This window comes from Melospiza melodia, chromosome 14 (genome assembly GCF_035770615.1).
Source record: "Melospiza melodia melodia isolate bMelMel2 chromosome 14, bMelMel2.pri, whole genome shotgun sequence".
NCBI lineage: Eukaryota > Metazoa > Chordata > Aves > Passeriformes > Passerellidae > Melospiza > Melospiza melodia.
The window spans coordinates 6804092-6824144 of NC_086207.1; the positions used below are offsets into that span (position 1 = coordinate 6804092).

The 20053-nt window shown below is 45.8% G+C and overlaps 1 protein-coding gene across 4 annotated transcripts in view; it reads left to right on the top strand.

The window, feature by feature from the left end:
• The window catches only part of SLIT3 (slit guidance ligand 3), a 491085-nt gene that overhangs the window by 453467 nt on the left and 17565 nt on the right, over positions 1-20053 (top strand). For all 4 annotated transcript variants that reach the window (XM_063168563.1, XM_063168565.1, XM_063168564.1 and 1 more), the window contains 3 exons: positions 4466-4603; positions 9338-9578; positions 11833-11963. In XM_063168563.1, coding sequence (XP_063024633.1) covers positions 4466-4603; positions 9338-9578; positions 11833-11963 — 510 coding nt within the window. The remainder of the gene's footprint in view (positions 1-4465; positions 4604-9337; positions 9579-11832; positions 11964-20053) is intronic.

The window sequence follows — 20053 nt, forward strand, 5'->3', positions numbered from 1 at the left end:
AGCTCTGTGAAAACCTTGTCAGGAAAAGACCTCAGGAGACAAATCCAGGAGAGGTCAGTGCAGAATGAGCTGCTCTCTGCCCCTTCCCTGAGGCTGTTGGACAGGGCAGCCCTGGGGGCTCACTGATCCCCTCGGGGGCTCTGTCCTCTGCCAGGACAGGGAAGGTGACAGGCTTTGCTCCTCCTGGCAACTTCCAGCTGGCGTCAGATTGCGTCCTGTGAAGTGACCAGCATGTCAGAACAGCGCGAACTGCCACACAGGACATTTCAGGAGGGTTAGAAGGAAATGAATCAAAATCTTAGAGAAGGTGGCTATCTCAGCTGACTCTCTGCTAGACAGGCAGTACAGCACCAGCCTTTCTTTTGGGTGAAAAGCCTCCAGACAGAAATGTTTCCAAATCTTGAAGAAGATGAAGCTATTAAATGGTGAGGACGGTTCCTGAACTGATGTGTAGGCCCCAGAAAAGGAGGTGTGTGCCAGTGCATCAATAGTTCCTGATGTTCTTTCCAGGTTTTGTTCCCAATTAATCCATCACTTGGTTAATCCAGCACTTTTGGGTAATTCAGTAGCTACATCATGTTTTGAGGTGAAGGCTTGTAACTCAAATTGCCTTCTTTTAGAGCATGGAGGGGTGCAGGCAGCTGTGAATGGTTTTCCCATTGCTGGAAGCATTGTCATACCTTCCACCCAAACAATTTGAGTAAACAAGATACTTTTTCTCACATGCTTGCTAGAAAAGTGTTCTTCACAGTAGGGCCACTAGCCCTTGAGGGGAGCTAAATAACTGCTTTTGAGTATTTTTCTGCTACTCTTTGTTGTGTTACTCTTCCCACTATTCATAGAACACTGTCACAGACATCTTTTATGAAAAATCCTTTCCTTAGGATTTTTCCTCCTGAGAAGCTGAGAGGCCTCAGAAACACAATGTAAACAATGATTATCTGCTGCTGTGGAATGCAACAGGTGCATCTGGGATTGGTCTCATGTGGCTGTTTCTAATTAATGGCCAATCACAGGCCTAGACTCTGAGACACAAACCTTTGTTATTGATTCTTTCTTTTTCTATTCTTATACTCTTTCTTTTATATTCTTATATTCATTTTTCTGATTAAATCCTTTCTTCTATTCTTTTAGTATAGTTTTAATGTAATATATATCATAAAATAATAAATCAGCCTTCTGAAACATGGAGTCAGATCTATGTCTCTTCCCTCATCCTCAGACCCCTGTGAACACGGTCACAGAACATTACAGAAAAATCCATTATTTCTTTATTCTCCTGTCCCATTTTGCTTTCTAGCAGCCAAACTTGAGAAGTGAAGGAGCCTTGAATGTAGAGGTGTCCAAGCATTGCTATATCTTTCATACTTTGGTGGCACCAGACCATTCAGAAATGAGCCCTCGGCAGTTGTGCAGTGATGTGTGGATGCTGCTGGGGCTCTGAAAACAGCAGCCTGTGCTCCTGTGGTGCAGGATGAGGCTCCTGAAGGAGGAATCTGGCTCCTGTCCATCTGTCTGTCTGCTTCAGAGGCAGGGAGTGTCAATGGCAGGAGTGCGCTGGGCATGTGAGCAGGACACACCAGTCTGTCTGTCCTGCTCTCAGCTCTGGTCAGTCTGCAGCTCTGCAGAGGGAAGAAAAGATGACAAAGACAGGAAAAAAAAAGATAGGAGGCCAAGTTATTTATTGATGTGGGGAGGGAAATTCCATCCTGGCCCTGCCATAGGAGCTGTGATTCACGGCTTTAATACAGCAGACATTGAGTGCATGCAGATGCAAATCCCCTCAGATAGGCCAACAATTTAAATACCACTGGACATGTTTTAGGCTCTCTGTGATACTGGGAATCTTGCCATCACTACAAGGCTGTAGGAGAAAACAAGATTTCAACTGTAGTGGTATCAGATAGTTATTGGGAAATGACATATCTAATAATGTAAATTACTCTCTTGCCAGGATCAGAACATCAAAGTTTCTTTGCCACCTCCTTTACTACATCAGATTTTACTGATGGACCCTCAGTATGTTGGGACTGTGGGATAAGGATGGAGTTACCATGCCCCATTCCCTGAGGGCACAGACCCTGAGTTTCTAGGAGATGAGGAACTCATGGGGCTGAATTTCTCCTCTCCTGGACTTCAGGCAGGCATTTTTTGGTAGCTTCAGCTTAGATGTGACACTCCAAGAGCTCAGAGAAGACTGACCCAAAAGGAATTCCATGCTTCTAAAGCCAAGCTTGGAAGCAAACTGGACTATTTCAGGGTGTCTGTGGCTGCACAGAGCTCTTTGCTTTTGGAGTTAAATTTGCAGGTGGCTTTCCTCCCTTCCAGCCTCCACATCTTTAGTATGCTGTTACTGTATAGAAGAAGAGTAGCTTTCTATATGCCAGAAAACAAAACAAAAAAAAACAGCCTTTAACACAATGAAATTACTTCCAAAAAATAACTTCAAGAAAGGAGCATGTTTTTCCATTCACTGTATTGATGTTGGAGCATGATATAAATATACTTTATTATTCTAAAGCTTGGAATTATTACCTGACAGCTTAAAATGCTGATTTAATGCAGCCCCGCAGAGAAAAGTGGTGGTTCTGTCATTACTGAGATAGCCAATACACATCATAAAAGTGATGCATGGCAGCCCTGAATAAGGAACTGCACATTGTTCATTATTACATCACTTTATATTAGGACTGCGGGGATCAATAAAAAACAACAGGATTAAATGCTGCCAGTTCCCCTCACAAAGCCTTTTGATTGACACTGTTTCCTTGCAGGTGTGTCTGCAATGCTGCCAGAAAACACTGCCCATTTCTTAGGGTTTGGGGCAGGAACACCTCTTGTTTTTTGCTCTTTGCTCTGATCTGCCATCTCCATTATGTTAACCACAGTATTCCCTGAGGCAGCAAGGTGTAAAATGGCAATGCACACATGCAGAGGTGGGAGATGGACCCTGCTGTGGCTGCCAGGTGATGGTGGGGCTGTCCTGGAGGGAGGGTTCTGCATGCCCCTACCCCTGCCCAGGGACAGACCAGGCTGTGCCCCATCTCCTCCTTCAGCCAGCCAGGCCGTGCTCTGCAAGGAGCTGGAGCTCACATTCGGTGTGAGTGACCCTGGGTGGGGTGGCTGCTGTCACCGTGCAGCCTCTCTGGCCACTGGCACTCTCAGGTGACACTGTGGATGCTGCAGTGCCACCCGGCTCAGCCCTGGAGCAGCCAGGAGCTGTCACTGGGGACAGCACAAGGAGGCTGCCTGGGAGTGGCAGTGGTGTTTCCTCATCACTCCTGTGTGTCCGGTTCCTCTGAAGAGGTTTCCCCCAAGTTTCCTCCTGCATTTACCCCCCCAGGCTGCTGGCAGGGAGGAGGAGACCAGATGAAGAGACTGATGGAGCAGTAGCCTCTCTCCTGATGCCACATCCTCAGCTTTATAATGTCTCTCCTCTTCCAGCTCCCAGTGACTACCACACTGTGTCCAACCACAGGCTCTAGCAAGAGCACAAGCCTCTCCTTTAGTGCTGAAATTCTCTGCAGCTCTTCCCCTGATTTGCTTGAAGTGCCTTTTGTTTTCCAGATGTGCAACATCCAGCTGGGAGGACTAAAACGTGTTTTATGGACTAAAGAGTGTTCATGACTAAACATTGCCTACAGGATAGATTCAAAAAAAAGGCTGCTCAGCAATCCCAAAAGATCTGATCCAAGTCAGAGACTTTGAGATGCATTTTCTATTGTCAGGTTATAAACTTCTGCAGTACTTATAAATAGAAATGCTGATGCAGCCTTTGTATAGCACACTTGAGAGTTGTATCAAATGAAACCAACAGGCAATGTCTGCAGGTCTGGGTGCATCCCACTGTGCTCCATCCCACGGTGTCACCCACCCCACAGCAGAAGGTGCAGTGTCACCATGGCAAAGGACACACTGCAAAGACAACTTTGCACTGCTGCAGCAGCATTTTGAATGGAAATGAATTTTGCCAATGAATGGAAAGCAGTGGCGGTCTCAAAACTTGGTCTTTCTCTCTGAATTTGCTGAGGTTTATAGCTTGTTTACAGACTCTTTTGGAAGGTGGACCCTTCCTGTGTACAGAGGCAAGCTCAGCCACCCAGCAGTGCGCAGGCACTGGCAAAATCCTACTGTGGGGCATCAGGGGCACTGCCCTTGCATAATATTGCCCCTTATTTTGTAAGGTCAGGGAGGGGATTGTCACCTTTAGCACAACTGGGACTCTGCAGGGTGAGCACCCCTCTCACAGACTCGGCTGAGGAGAAGCTGGAGGATGCTGGTGCTTTGCTCCAGTGGGATTTCAGCAGGCTGCAGAGCCTCAAATGCAGCCAGCCAGGAGGGACCTGGGCAAGAGCTGTGCCTGATGCTGCCAGCAATAATTGCAAACGTGTCCCCACCCCAAATCCAACAGGTGCTGGGCTGCCGGTGTGAAAGGAGCCATTAACAGGGATGTTGTGCCTTTCAGGTGTGAGTGCCTGCCGGGCTACAGCGGCAAGCACTGCGAAGTGGATGATGATGACTGCGTGGGACACAAGTGCCGGCACGGCGCCGCCTGCGTGGACGCGGTCAATGGCTACACCTGCGTGTGCCCGCAGGGCTTCAGGTACGGCAGGGCTCGCCCCGAGCCCCCCCAGCCTCTAACAGCACTGATCTGACATCCCCATCAGCCCCTAACCCAGCCCTGACATCCTCACCAACTGATCTCTCATCCCCATCAGCCTCTAACCTAGCACTGATCTCCCATCCTCGCCAGCCTCTAACCCAGCACTGATCTCTCATCCCCATCAGCCCTGAACCCAGCCCTAACATCCCCATCAGCCCCTAACCCAGCACTGATCTCCCATCCCATTCATCCTCTAACCCAGCCTGATCTCCCATCCTCACCAGCCTCTAACCCAGCCCTGACATCCCCATCAGCCCCTAACCCAGCCCTGATCTGACACCTTCATCAGCCCCTAACCCAGCCTGATCTCCCATCCCCATCAGCCCCTAACCCAGCCCTGATCTGACACCTCCACCAGCCTCTAACCCAGCCTGATCTCCCATCCTCATCAGCCTCTCCCATCCTCATCAGCCTCTCCCAGCACTGATCTCCCATCCCCATCAGCCCCTAACACAGCCCTGATCTCCCATCCCCATCATCCTCTCCAGCACTGATCTGACAAATCCCCACTGTGAACAGGTGCCTGTCCCTGATTAAAAGGAGGTTCTAACAAGTTAATTGGATATTTTTGCTTGGAAAGCAGTGATTTTGGGGCAGTGCCGTGTGAGTGAATGCCCCAGCCATCCCTGCTCACACACAGAGCACACCACCTAGCACACTCACCTAAGTTATACAGAGATAAAACCTGCATGCACAGAGTGAGCAAAGGAGAATAAAATTGTGTTTATGAACCCTACCAACTGGCTGCAGGGAAAATGTGAGTCTGAGGATTTTGTGGCAGTGTCTCTGTGTCTCTTGGACGAGCTCAGAATGATGCAGGCTGTAAATTTCCAGCCTCTCATTCTGACAGCTGCCAATATATCTGACTCCTGGAAATCTCTGTCTGTCAAAGATAAGTGTGCTCCTCCAAATGGATTCACTAATCATTGCCTGGGGCTGGATACTGGCTTCCTTCCAGCTAAACCTTTTCTGTGTTTGAAATACACACATGAGACAAAGAAGGAGTACCTGTAAAGATCAGTCTTGACAAAGCAGAAATTGCATGAACACTTATAAATCATCTTCTCTGCTTTGTATCTGCAACTGTTTTCATTCTTCTTGCTTTCATCCTTGCTGGTTTGGGGTTTTTTTCCTTCTCTCCCAACACACATTTCTGTTGCAAAGCAGACAGCCTTCCCTGAACAGGCATTGATATAAAACATGATGTCAGCCCATGGTTTCACAGAATCAGGCTTGTTATTTACAAGGTATCAGATATCCTCTGAATTTCAAATTCACACCCTTCTCTCCATGTTTCACTCTCTGCTGCAATCCATTTGGTGGCCTGAGGGATGCTGCAGATTGGTGACTGGTGAGACTAACGTGACTGTGGGATGTAAATCCTCAGTGTTAGCCAATTGTTAGAGCTGAGAAATGGATTGCAAAGCCACGTCTGGAGTCAAGGCCAACTCCAGCCTGTCATCACATGGGGCTGACTTTTGCTGCAAGTCCCCTGATTTTTTAAGGCCTGTAAGCACTAGGCAGTGATGAATGTGAGGGGTTTTTCTGGGAAAGCAGAGTCACAGTGTTGGTCAGAGATGTTCTGAGCTGACACAGCTGGGTGGAGCAGCAGGGGTAGGTGGGAGGTTGGTCTGGTCCCTTCCCATGTACCAAAGAGCTCTCCTGGCAATTTAAACAGTGCCCCAGGTTGTCTGGTCTCACACCAGGGGCATCAAGAGCAGGACCTGGAGCAGCCCAGTCTTCTCCCTTGATCAAATGAGGGCTCTCATTCCACTAACAGTCCTCCAAGGAGAGGAATCTTTCTACACTGAGCTCCAAAACTCAACTACCAGCTTAGACAGCACTTCACAGCCCAAGGAAACCATGGGCAAGTAAAGTAATTCCACTGCCTGTCAACAGCACAGCCAGATTGACTTGAGTTCTCCTGTTTGCTTTCTTTTTTCCACTAGTCCATGCCACTTCCCTAAATTTCCTGCGCAAGATGCAAGGAAGACAAGGGTCTGTGGGGAGGAAAACCTCACACTGAGCACTACTACACTCCCTGTGCCAAGGCAGACAGCAAGATGGAGTCCCATGTGTTCTCCATGCAGAACAGTCCCTGATCTTGTTTGATTTCAGGATTAAAATTCTGCTAACAAAACATGATCTCATTATTCTTCCCATGACTCAAGCCTTTTGTAGTTTAAAGGCCTGTGCTGCTCTGAAGGGGGTTCTGAGGTTTGGGCTTTTTTCCTGTTAAGATTACAAATGCAAATATGGTGATTGACAGAGCTCAGCCTTCTGATGTTCAGGGTTACAGACTCCCCTATCCTCACAGCTGCCTTGGGCACGGGGATGTGTGACAAGGAGATAACTGTGCACGTGTTTGAAGGCTGCAAGTGTTGATGAAAAGGAGAAAACATGAGGGGTGGCCCAACAAAGGTAACTAGGAGACCTAAGATGATGATTAATAAAGTTTTTTGGCGAAGTATCAGGAATCATTTCCCAGCAGTGAGTTTGCAGAGGGCCCTCCCAATTATCCAGAGCTTATGCTGTTGTAATAAAAGCACAGACCTGTAATGATTTTATGGTTGTCGCTACGCTGTGTGTCAGAGCCACACATTAAAAAGATGTTAAAACTTCCATCCTCACACAGCTGAGCATTGGGTAATTCTGAGCAGGGTAGGCAGGGCCTCATGCACAGTGAGGCTCTCATGACAGCCCCAAAGATCAATAGTGCCACCATGCACACACTCACTCTCCCATTTCACCCCTTCCCATTCACTGGTCAGGTGTAGCTGTGCTCCTTGCAGCACCTTTCCTTAGCACTCACCAACTCCTCCCAGCTGCAGAATCTGCTTTCCTCTGGAAAAGTTTTCAGTGTTTTCTTCCCAAAATAGCACTCATTTGCCCCCTGCAGATGAAAACGTTTCAGAGAATTGGTGAGCCCCGCTGAATAAACCCTGAGTTCTCCAAGCTTCCCTCCAGCAATCAGCCTCTCAGTGGTGCTGCCTGGTAAATGCTGCTCTGGTGGGGAAGCACACATTATCTGCAGAGCCTGATGGAAGCACTGCTCCTCTGTGCTGCAGATGCTCCTGGGCTCTCCACTGGGACACACTGCTGCAAGGAGCTCACAGTGATTATTTAAATAAATGAGATTGTACCAGGCAGAATGGACTTGGACAAGCTATGGAAGGAAGGCAGGCTGTGTTCCACATTCCACTGCTGGGGGAAATAAATCTTATTAATTATTTCTAAATATATACTAATAAAAAATATTTAAAATTAAAAAGGAAAGGGCCTTCACAGACCTGTCACTAATGTAAGTTCTAGGTGCCAGTATTAGGAGAGCTGCCCTGCTAAAACCATGCACCAGGGGGGGTTTCACAGCAAGCAAGGGTGTGCAGGAGCCATACCAGGAGCCTGGGGAATCTTTCAGAGCAGCACTAAGCACAGACAATCTGGCTTCTTCCAACATTTGCTTTCTGTTAGTGGAGGCTGTTGTGGGTCACGTGGATTTTTTATTATGATTATTTTTAACCTCCAAAAAATTAAAATTATATGCACTGATTTTCCTTCTGTTTCCTACTTGCTGCCAAAGACAAAACAAAACAATGGGCATTAGGTGGAAGGGAGCTCACAGGCTGGGTTAGCAGTGCTCTGTTCTGTGGTACCTCTGGAAAGGGATTCCCTGTTTGCAGAGCAGACTCAAATCACAGATGTAGGATGGGGGAGGTCTCAGGTTTGGGTTTAAATGGCTCACAGGCTTCACTGGGAAGCTCTGCAGGGCACAGATGGGTGGAAGCTGTTTCAGCCAGGCTGCAGTGCCTTGCAGAGCTGAAGAACCAGAGCAGAGGGCAGTTCAGGCTGCTCTCAGTGCCTCAATGTCCCCCAGGGGTAGAGGGCATCCTTTGAATCCGCCAATCACTCAACGCCCTCCTGGAGTGCCAGGACTGACAGACAGTGCCGGGAGGGGAAAGGAGCAGTGACTGACACACCTGGGAGGGATCAGCAGGGGAGGGACCCGAGGTTCTGAGCTATACCCCGAAATCACAACGCAACACGAGTATTAAAGACCTGTTTTGCAAAGATAAACAAAACTCCACAACTTTGTGAAAGTTGTAATGCTGGTATGTTTATTCCAGCACTGGACACATGTGGAGATTACTGTCCTTAGAAGACGTGTACCTCTGAGAACTTCAGGTCCCTTTTTATCCCCCTCTCAAATACATATGCATACAATTTCACAGTAGGTTCATACATATTCATTTTTATGAATTCTGCGTGACATTTGCCGCTAGTTCTTCTTTATCAGAAAGAATTCCTAGGTCAAGTTGACCTGCTCTCACAGCAGTCTCTGCCTCTCTCTATCACCCTCTGTCTCCCCCCCTTATCTCTGTCCTTCACCAAAGCAGTTTCTCTGAGCCTGGGCTTTTGCAGTCAGGCTACATAGCTATGTTTTCTAACCATAGACTCAAAGATGTACATTTCACCTAAATCAAAATGGACTTCTACCCTGGAGAATTTCTACTCTGTAGAATTTCTACTCTGTCTCAGACCTTCTGCTTTTATTCTCTTAATTCTGCCCAGCCTCTGTTTCAGGCGTGATGCTGACGCTCCGAGGCGCCAGCAGCACCTGAAACAAATACAACAAAGTGCTGGTGACCCAAGGCTGAGTTTCCCTTCCCTTTGCAGCGGGCTGTTCTGCGAGACGCCGCCGCCCATGGTGCTGCTGCAGACGAGCCCGTGTGACAACTACGAGTGCCAGCACGGCGCGCAGTGCGTGGTGGCGCAGCACGAGCCCGTGTGCCGCTGCCTGGCCGGCTTCGCGGGGCAGCGCTGCGAGAAGCTCATCACCGTCAACTTCGTGGGCAAGGACTCCTACGTGGAGCTGCCCCCCGCCAAAATCCGCCCCCAGGCCAACATCTCCCTGCAGGTTGGTCACAGGAGTGAAAGTTGATGTTCGGTGGTGGTGACAGTGATGCTGTGTCCTCCTGTAGCTGGAGGAAAATGCGTTTTCTAATCTGCTGTTGTGGAAACCCAGAGCACTGGGAATGTTTCTCTGTTTGTTCTGGGGTGCCCTGATCCCCAGGGGAGCACTGACTTTGACCCTCATCCATGGAGAAAGTTTCCCAGGCTTCAAGATAGCCTGGAATCCACAAAAGTGTGAAATAGATTATAGAGAGTAGTGTGGGTGCATCACTTGGTGAGAAATTCAGGTTTTGGGATTTTTAGGACGTTGTGGATGGAAGCAAGATGGAGGGCACCGGGTGTTGTTCTGGGCTTCTCCTTCCTTCTTCTTCATGGGTTATGGTGGCATTTTGTAATTGGGCAGGAAAGTCTGCATTGTGGGCTCTGTGGGATCAGTTATTGGGTTAAAAGGGAAAATTATCTAGGTGTCCTTTCTTAATTGGACAGCTTAGACTTAAAAGACCTTGTAACAAGAGATTGTTGGCCATTTTGTGCCTTCTAATGAAAAGCTGCCAAACTCTTTTACTGATAAGAAGTAATAAACACTTGTGGATGGAAGCAGGATGGAGGGGCACAGAGTGTTGTCCTGGCGTTCTTCTTCATGCTTCTTCTTCCTTCTTCTTCATGGGTTTTGGTGGCATTTTGTAATTGGGCAGAAAAGTCCCCATTGTGGGCTCTGTAGGATCAGTTATTGGGTTAAAAGGTTGTTCTTTCTTAATCTAGATGTCCTTTCTTAATTGGATAGTTCAGTCTTAAAAGACCTTGTAACAAGAGACTGTTGGCCATTTTGTGCCTTCTAATGAAAAGCTGCCAAACTCAGTACTCGGAGTGTTTTACTGATAAGAAATAACAAACACTTGAATCCCAACATGAACTGCTGCCTCATGTGCCTTCAATCCAGACCCAGAGGAAGCCACAACTGGTACACCCACAACTGTAAAGTGTCAGTTTCTGGTGAATTTTCTCCTTGCAATTGTTCCAAATAATCAGTTTCTTTGTTGATATCTAGCATTATGTGACTGTATCAAGACAGAACAGTGAATGTGACAGCCTGGCCAGAGAGAGAGAAAGGTAGATAAGAATCAGCCCAGGAGACTTTAGGAATCTGGAGATAAGCAATGATAACAAATTATTAAAACAACCTATAGGTGGTATTTTTCTAATATTTGTTTTCTTGTTATTCTCATAAGATTGTTTACAAATGGGTGTCTTGTTAATTAGCTATTCAGGTGAAATGTATTGATTAAATGACCAATCAGGCCCACCTGTATCAGAGCAGTGTAGAAAAGAAGCAGTTGCAGTAAGGATGGAGTGCTTATGCCACTTCTGCCTGTCTCTGTGTCACTTGTGACTTAACAGTGCTAAATGTGCAACTGCAGGCTTAGACTGCCTTAAATAGAAGGAGGAGGGCTGAACTCTTCTATGGGGTGAATATTTTTAAGGAAATTCTTGCCTGTATCACACAAAAAAGCACAAATGACAAAGGTAAGCTGTAGGAGTCGTTTGACCTTCAGACACTCGGTTTTTGAGGATACAAAATCCACAGATTTAATTCACTATTCACAAGAAAGAAAAGCAAATGTACAAGCGAAATCCATGCATAGAGACATTTCACCTGTAACATGCATGTATCTCATGCTGATGGAACCGGGGCTGGTGGCCAAAGTCCTGGAAAAAATTGTGAGCCAGCTGTCTGCTCTAAAATCAGCGAAATGTGAAGGAGGGACTGAGGCACCAGTGTACCTTTGTGGGCACACATGCTGCCTCCAGAATCCCCCCAGACTCTGATTCCCAGACTGGCAACACAGCCAGGGATGACTCGGGAGTGCTCTGTGTCTTCCTACTGATTCTCCCTACAGCACAGTGTTTCATCCTGTACAACTTGGTGTTCAATGTCATGGTGCTTCTTCAAACAGGATGGCCTCCCTGGACAATATTTTGCTTGTTCAGCAGACAGAAGTCCTGGGGTTTTGATACTGGTCCAAGGTTCAGAAGACAACTGAAAATTGGTTCTCATGTGAAGTGGGAAGTTGACCTTTGTGTGTGAGCCCAAAGATCTTTCTGTGCCTCCTGGCTTTTGCTCTCATTGCTGCTCACACATATGATGTATTAAAGCATATTAGAATTGCATGTATTATTTTGGTTTGATGTTAAATACGGGTTTATTCCTTTTATGAATCATTCCCAAGCACCCTCACGTGGTTATGAACGTTTCACAGGTAGCCACGGACAAGGACAATGGCATCTTACTGTACAAAGGAGACAATGACCCTTTGGCTCTGGAGCTGTACCAGGGACACGTGAGGCTCATCTATGACACCCTGAGCTCCCCACCCACCACAGTGTACAGGTAAGAGGCTGAGCTCTGCCAAGGCAGTTGGCTTCCAAAACTGGTGAGCAGAGGTGGGATTTTTCTAAGAAATGTGCTTTGCAGAAAAACCTTTTATTTTACTTCAAGGTATCTCTTTTATGCATGTAATTAGATGAGAAAGTCAGAATAAAGACTTAGCTGGAGGCTGCACAGGTAAAAATTGACATTTATTGGCAATACCAGTGATGCTGTGTCCTCCTGTAATTGTAGAAAAATGCATTTTCTAATCTACTGTAAAGTTTCAGCTTCTGGTGAATTTTGTCCTTGAAATAGTTCCAATTAATCAGTTTCTTTGTTGATATCTAGCATTAAGTGACTGTACCAAGACAGAACCGTGAATGTGCAACTGAACGGTTAGACTGCCTCAAATAGAAGGAGGAGGGCTGAACTCTTCTATGGGATGAATATTTTAAGGAAATTCTTGCCTGTATCAGTAGTACCTACACAACCACAAAAAAGAACAAATTACAAAAGTAAATTGTAGAATAGTTTGACCTTCATACACTTGGCTTTTGAGGATATGAAATCCACAGGTTTAATTCACTATTCACAAGAAAGAAAAGCAAATGTACAAGTGAAATCCATGCATGGAGACACTTCTGCAGGAAGGAGGGACGTGCTGCCCTTTTCCTCCATGGTTCCTTCAGCATCCCTCTCCCTGGTTGTTATTTTCAAGCCCTGTTGCTCCAGTTTGCTGTGAGCACAGATGCAGCAGTGACCACACAGAGCACTTTGGGCTGGGCACAGGCTCCTGGCACTGTGTGTGCAGCAGAGCTGCAATTCCCAGCCCACTCACACTGTGGGGAGAGCAGGGGACAGCATGGATGTCACCACGCATCACCCACCTCAGACTTCTCTCAGAAAGTTTTCTCAGCACTTGCTGACATTTGAGCCTCCCAGGGTTTTTTCTTTAGGGAAATGGTGGCATTTTTAAGAAAATGAAAACATTCTTTCTGTATTAAAGCAAAGTGGATAATACCAATGCAGACATCTTGCCAGGAAGAGCACTGGCTTGTCCCCTGTAGGAATGAAGGGAGTAGTTTGCCCATGGATTTCACCAGCTAGATGGATAGGTGTGAAAAACATCTCTGTGTGTGGCTGCTGATCCTAATTGATCAGCTGGGGCTGATAAACAGTTTAGTGCTGCTCATTAGAACAGAGGCAAAGGTTGTTTTGTGTCAGGGGTGATGTGGATGTTTGCTGGCCAGGTCACCATGGCAGAGTGGGACAGGAGCTGCTGCCACCAGCACACAACACAAACAACACTCCATGGAGCTGCTGCCCTCTGGGTGGGTGCAGTGTCCTCCTTGTCCCCACCCTTCCCAGGGATCAGGGAGGAGGGCTCCATTCACTCTGACACCTCATTACCATGAGATTAATGGCCTGTTCACTACGTTTTGTGCACCCTGGTCTGCTGAGATGGGAAAGAAGCTGCTTAATACGGTGCCCTTTCTGAAATGTCACTCTAATCTTTTATTAGTTTAAGGAGTGGAGCAAAATGGGATTAGCATGGAGCTCGATGGGAAAAGATTAGGTTGATTGAGAAAAACTGCAGCTAAAGAATGTCAGAAAGGGCCTCTAAATAGATTTAAAGTCTTGTTTTCTTTAAAAGCTGAAGAAGGAGCAGGAAAACCTGCTTGTCCCCTTGCAAACATAGGATTTAAGGGTAGAAGGCATAAGTGGATCAGGTTTGACCTCTCTGTTTGACTTTTAGCTAAGACATGTGCTCTGTTTGGCCTAACACATGACTTCCAGCTTGGCACAGAGTTTTGACAGGAAAACACCAAATAACAGAAAATCCCCCATTTCCTTTTAGCTTGGACAATGGTCAATTATTTCCATTATCCAGGCATTGGCCATCATTTCTAAGTTGTGTCACTAATACCTTCTGGATTGTTTAGAGGCTTTCTCAAGAGAAATTAAAGTCTACTTATACCTGGACCTGATTCCCATGAGTTTATCTGGACTTTTATTTGCGTTTTCTCCTAAATCTGCATTTTGATGAATTGAATGGCTGGTTCAGTGTGATGCATTTTATCACAACCTGAAGAATTTGGGAAACTCCTTTCTTTAACTTCTACAATTTTCATTTGTCATTAAAAACAAGGTTGCCAGGAGAACCTGTAACATCCTGGCCTCACCATTGCTAAAATAGTTTGTCTTCCCTATTGCTTTGTCCCTGCTGTCTTGTTTAGATGCCTCATTTCATTTTCAATCTCAGCTAAAGTGGACTGTTTGCCTTTGCAAAGCTCTGTTGAAAGACTGTGAGGTTAATTTTCACAGTCAATATCATGTCCTGCTCCCCTCCAAAGCAGTCCACTTTTTGGACTGGATGAGCAGGGCTTTGGCTCTTGGTTTTTCCCCAGAAGAGTCTGCCAGAAGAGGAGGAGGCCTTAAAATGCTGCCTGGTGGGAGCTGTGCCAGCTACAGCTGCAGGAAATCTGTCCCTGACCTGGTCCTGGGCTGTAACTGAGATGTTTTGCTGGCTATTTCAGGTACTCCCAGGATGGGATGTGGGAAGTCATTGGCCAGCCACATGATCTGTAATTCCTCATCAGAGTCTCCACGATAAGATTTATTAATAGTACTTGCAAACAGTAAAATTAGCAAAGTACTTGGCTAATACAGGTGGTATCCTGTAGGGATGAGATAAAAGCTGTTGTCTGGGAAGCCAGCAGTGGGTCAGTCACACTTGATGGTACTTTTCCATTTTTCCAGAGAGTGGCTGTGCTGCAGAGCTGCTGTGGGCATTTCAGGGCAGGGATGTGCCACAGGATGGGACTGCCAGGAAAGAGATGTTTAACTCCTCTGGGAAGGCAGAGGTGTCCCTGGCTATCAGAGTGAACCTGTTCTTGTATTTTAGTCACTCCTTTGAGCAGATTGAACCAGAATTGCTTCACAAAGTCAGTCTGGAAAAGCCCAAGATAATTGGCTGCACATTCAGGTTTGCTTAACATGCGTTTGTCCCTGTGGTAGTTTGGATAGAAAGGTTAAAGTTGACATTGGGCTTCTCTTTCATTCTGGTCAGGTAAAGGTCAGCACGTGTCCAGTGGAAATGACTACCTACAATTCCCTGTCATTTTTCACCAAGTTAGAGAGAAATACAAGTTAATGCAGTAATATAATATAATGCAATGACAGAACTCACCCTTTAAAAGAAAATCTGGCTGATCTTTTACTGGAACCTGTCACTTGTGAGCTGCAGAAAAATGGTTTCCTGGACATCAGAGTAAGATCCATATTTGAAACAGGATTCCAAGTTATTGTTTCTTTTATTCTATTTAATGGACAAATGGGTACAGGAATATTTTTCTGAATGCTTTATTGCCCCCCTGGTTCCTGCACTGCTCAGAGTTACTCCTCCATGCCATGACAGTGCTTGGTGCCCCTCCAACAGTGAGTTCTTGAAATGAAGTAAATTTTTTACATAGATACTCTACCTTAATTTAAAGATGCCAACTGGTAAGGAACATGCTGCTTTTACTTACTACCACAATCCAATTGTTAAAAGTTTGAATTAACAAAGAACAGTTAATTCCATAGTTCCAGCATTCAGCCAATGACACTGTTATCTGTTTAACTGTATTCTATAGGGAGAACTCCCTATTTTCAGTCTTTTTTTCCCACATCTGTTCCTTGAGCCAGAGATAAGACCTTACTTGTAAACTTTTCTCCAATAGATTTTATGCTGCCACACAGTCATATTGATTTGGATGCTGAAATAATCCTTCCTAATACAAATGGAAAACAGAACTTTGACACAAAGTGCTGATGTAATTCCCTCCAGAGTTCCCAGATTGCCATGTTGCATACAGACTGTCATATCTGGTGAAGAGCAAGATGCAGGCGTTGTTGGTGTAAAATCATATGTTTTCATGCAAGATTCCTGACAGCAGTGAAAAAGGAGGCAGTTAGGAAAAGATAAGAATGAATTATATTTGTCTTTCTGTAGAGACTACACCCAAATCACATTTTAATTCCTTTTAAAAGTATCCCTGCATAATCTGCTTTCAAAAATGCTCTATCATTAAAAATATTCCTTGTAGATTGTATCATGCAGTTCTCATGGTCTGGCTGACTCTTACACAGCATAGATGGATGTTCTTGTGGTTAAAGCAAAAGGCCTGAAATAAAGGAGCTCACATTCCTGCTGTATCTGTTTCACATGTGATGACTGCAAGACGACAAATTAAATCTGGTTCCCTGTGTAAAAAGTCGAGAAAGGCATGAATAACAGAAAAGGTGTTTCAGAAATGTGCTGCAGGTCTCTGCAGGGTGAGGTTCCTGTTCCCTCTTGGTTGTAGAACAGCACAAGGTTCTTTATGTTGGTGGCATCTGGAAACTTCTGTGTCCTGTTTCTTCAGGCTCTGGAGCCTGGGAGCTGCTGGGATTCCATGTCCAGCACTGTCCCTGGCCAGGCCACTGCTGAAGGGAACTTTTGTCCTCTACTCAAATTTCTGCTAGTCCTGAGCCGGTGCTTTGGTGGTGAAACATCCACACCTTCCACAGAGAGGGAGTTTGTGCCATTGTCTCTTTTGCTGGAGTTGCTTATCTGCAGAAAAGCCTGGGAGGCTTCACCATTAATTCTCTGCCTTCTGGGGAGGAATGTGCTGGAGGAGTGAGAACATTAATTATTCTTAGGATCATTATTAGAGCTTGTCAAACTCAGTTTTTTGGTAAAAGTGTCTTTGCAGGGTGCACTGCATGACTGCTCCTGTTCTTCCTAACACCTTCACAGTCTGCAGCCCATGCTGTGCCCATCCCTGGTGGGATGCCTGTTTGATACTCTGGATGGGCTCTAAATGGAATGTTTTTCAGTCATTTCTGTGAGGCATCACTGAGCTCTTTACAATTCTGCATATTTGCAGTTCATTTTATTCTAGCATGCACTCTTATTTTTTCAGGTACCCCTTAGGGATTCTGTATCAAATATAATGAAAGAAACTGGCATTAGTCTCTGACCTGCATAAGAAAAATTGTAAAATTTGAATGTCCTTGTACATCTTGCATGAGCCAAGGCAAAGGATAGCTGAGTTATTTTTTTACTTTTATAAAGGGCTCTGGAGTACTTAAATGGGAAAAAAAATGACAAGTGTGTGAGTACTTGTCAAGCTACAAACATTGCATTTCCCTAGGTTTTCCTGGATTCTTTTTTTTTTTTTTTGCAGTAGGACAGTGAAAATGTAAGGTCAAGACCTTAAAGTATCATTTAACATTTATCATTAAGTTCAGAATCAAATATTTGCTTTCATGAAATACGGAAACTTTTTCATGCTGAGCTGAAGCTTAGGAAAGGTAAAGTTTTGTCCTTCAGGCTGCTGAAGGACTTAGCAGGCAAAATCTTGTTAAGCTGAATTAATTTTTTTTCTTTGCAAATCTGTCCAGTATCTCTTGCAAGAATGACAATTTCTGATCTCCTCCCCCTCTGAGAGCCCAGCTCATTCTCTGCAGTTCAATGTCCAAGCTGCAGACCCTCAGTTCATGTCTCACACATCTATAGGGTGTTTCAGGGTGAGCTTTTCACCAGAAGAAAGCAAAACCTTTCACGAAGTGAGCCAGTGCTGGCCTGTCTGTGGTACCAGGTATGGTTAGGAATGGGTCATCTAAAGCCACTTGTTCTGGGTAATGACAAAATGATAAAAGTTTGATAAAAGTAATGATAAAGGTTACATTCTCTGAGCCCCAGGGCACCTTGTTCAGGGGCCAGAATCTGGAGCTGTGGGTCTAAGCTGCACTCAGGCATCCCCTGTCAGCAGAGGCCAGGCTGGAAAAAGGTTGCAAATATGTTTTAAAGGCATTTTCCTGCTATACCATAGGTCATTGGTCCAGTAGTACATTGCCAAAGTTGGTTAATTCTGATTGCATCAGAGGGAGGTTGAAGTGTTTGCATAATAGACAGTGATGGAATAAACCTAATCATAGTCAAAATGACTTTATAAACTTCCTGTGCACTCATGACTGGCTCATGTCTTGAATTGTGAGGGGTTTTGCCTTACAACAACATGTAGCAAGCTAATATGTTTATTTTTCCCTGCCTGTAAATTTCTTGTGAACATGATGAGTAACACAAAGTTTAGATGTGTGCCATGTGTGATAGATTCGTGTCCCATCCATCCCAAGTGCTGAGCTGGCTCTGATGCAATGGAGGCAGGCTCTGCTGGGAGCAGCACACACAGGCCTGGAGCTGAGGGGCAGGAGGGGTCTGTGCCAGGTTATTTCAGTGTTTCCTCCCAGTATGGAATGGCACCACAGCTCAGCACAGTGCTGGGGGATGCTGGGCATGGCAGCTGCTCTGGTGGCTGTCAAACACAATGGGTTTGGTGGAAGGAGAGGATCCAGCTATAGGTATGTTGCTGTAACAATTTCTAAATAGAGATGACTTCTTTTTTCTTGGGGTTTAGCCTCCAATTTCAGGTAAAGCCCATCATTCTCTGTCAATCTGGCTGGATGGCCTGTTAAGTGTACTCTGCAGTGGCCCTGCTCCCTGCTGCTAACAGGCAGATAGCTGCATATTTTCCAGAGCTGAAAAGAGGATGGATGGTGCAAAGCATTGCCTGATGTGCCAACTCTGTGAAGGCACCTGGTGGATTTTCTCATCAGAACCTGTGATTTGATAATCAGCTGAATGGCAGAGCTGTTTTTCTAGAAGGTGACCCCATGCATCCTGCTCTGTTCCAAGCCCTGGTGTGGCCAGGGGCTGTGTCACAGCCTGTCCTGGTGTGTGACACTCAGCTGTACCCACACAGTGCTGGGGAGGATGTGGCACTCAATCTGCCACCACCCTGCTGCTGTGCCAGGGCCTGCCTTCCCCTCTGCTTTTTGCAGTGTCATTTTCATAAGGTCACCAGATTTCACACCGACCCAACAGCACTGCAGAATCTCTGACCGATTCTCTTTCTGTAATCTGTATTTTGTGGGTTTGTTATTTTGTCTGACGCTTGTCACTGAGAGGACACCAGTACACGGCAGCTCGTGACACCACCGTGAGGAGCCAAGGCATCCTGGTGGGGAGGGTGGGCAGGGAGCAATGCTCTCATCTGTCACTCAGGAGAGGCCTTGGACTTGAGGAGTGCATTCCAGCTGCTTTTAAAACTGCCATGGCACTTGTTTTAAAAGATTCTCAGCAGAATGAGGTGTCAGCTCTGCTGGTGCGAGTGCAGGAGACAGCAATTTCTGCTCCCAGCAGCTTCTGCTCCCACCAATTTCTGCTTCCAGCAGCTTCTGCTCCCCCCAATTTCTGCTTCCAGCAGCTTCTGCTCCCACCAATTTCTGCTCCCAGCAATGGGGTTGGAGAAAGATCTCACCCAGCTCTGTGAGAACCCACTGCAAACAAGCGATGTTTGCCCTGGCTGGGTGTCTGACCCCTTTATGAATCATCTAGGGAAAGGGGTCAGGATTGTGTTAATTGCATGTTGCAGGGGTGTAAAAAAGGTCCTTGCCTTTGCCTTAGAAGGTCTGTAACACAATGACTTTCACTGCTGGCAGGGGTGCTGCAGGAATTGAATTATGGCTGGAAATTAGATATGCATAGCCTGGCCAAACGATCATTAGGGGAGATATGGTAATCAGCTGCCAGTGTTCAAGGGCTGTAAACACCAGGAAGGGAAAGATGGTTTATTTGGGTGGTCTACAAAGTTGTAAGTAGGAGAAAAGGTATAAAACCAAGCAAATTAAAATGGAGGTATCAAGGAAAAAACTCCTAATGTCGAGTACTCTCAGCCTAACAGACCTAACACTCAAGTCATGTAACACAGGATTGAACATAACAAAAGAGTGTATTTCAAGCTGAAAGTGAACTTGAGTGCTTTAATATTCCTTTCACCTCTTATTTCCCTAGTCCTGTGTTTCATTAGCATTTTTCATGCTTTTTTCTCAACATGTGGTTTTTATTCAGCTCCTGAAGATGATAGTGCTTGAAGTGATGTGTTATTGTGGAGGTAGCACAAACACCACTCCAATTATGATTTTGCCTTTGTTGCCATGGAGAAGTTTAAATCTATTTTAGGCCAAGGACTGATTATAGCTGGAACTAAGGGTAGGAGGTAAGTGTAGCTTGGAAAGGTGAAAAC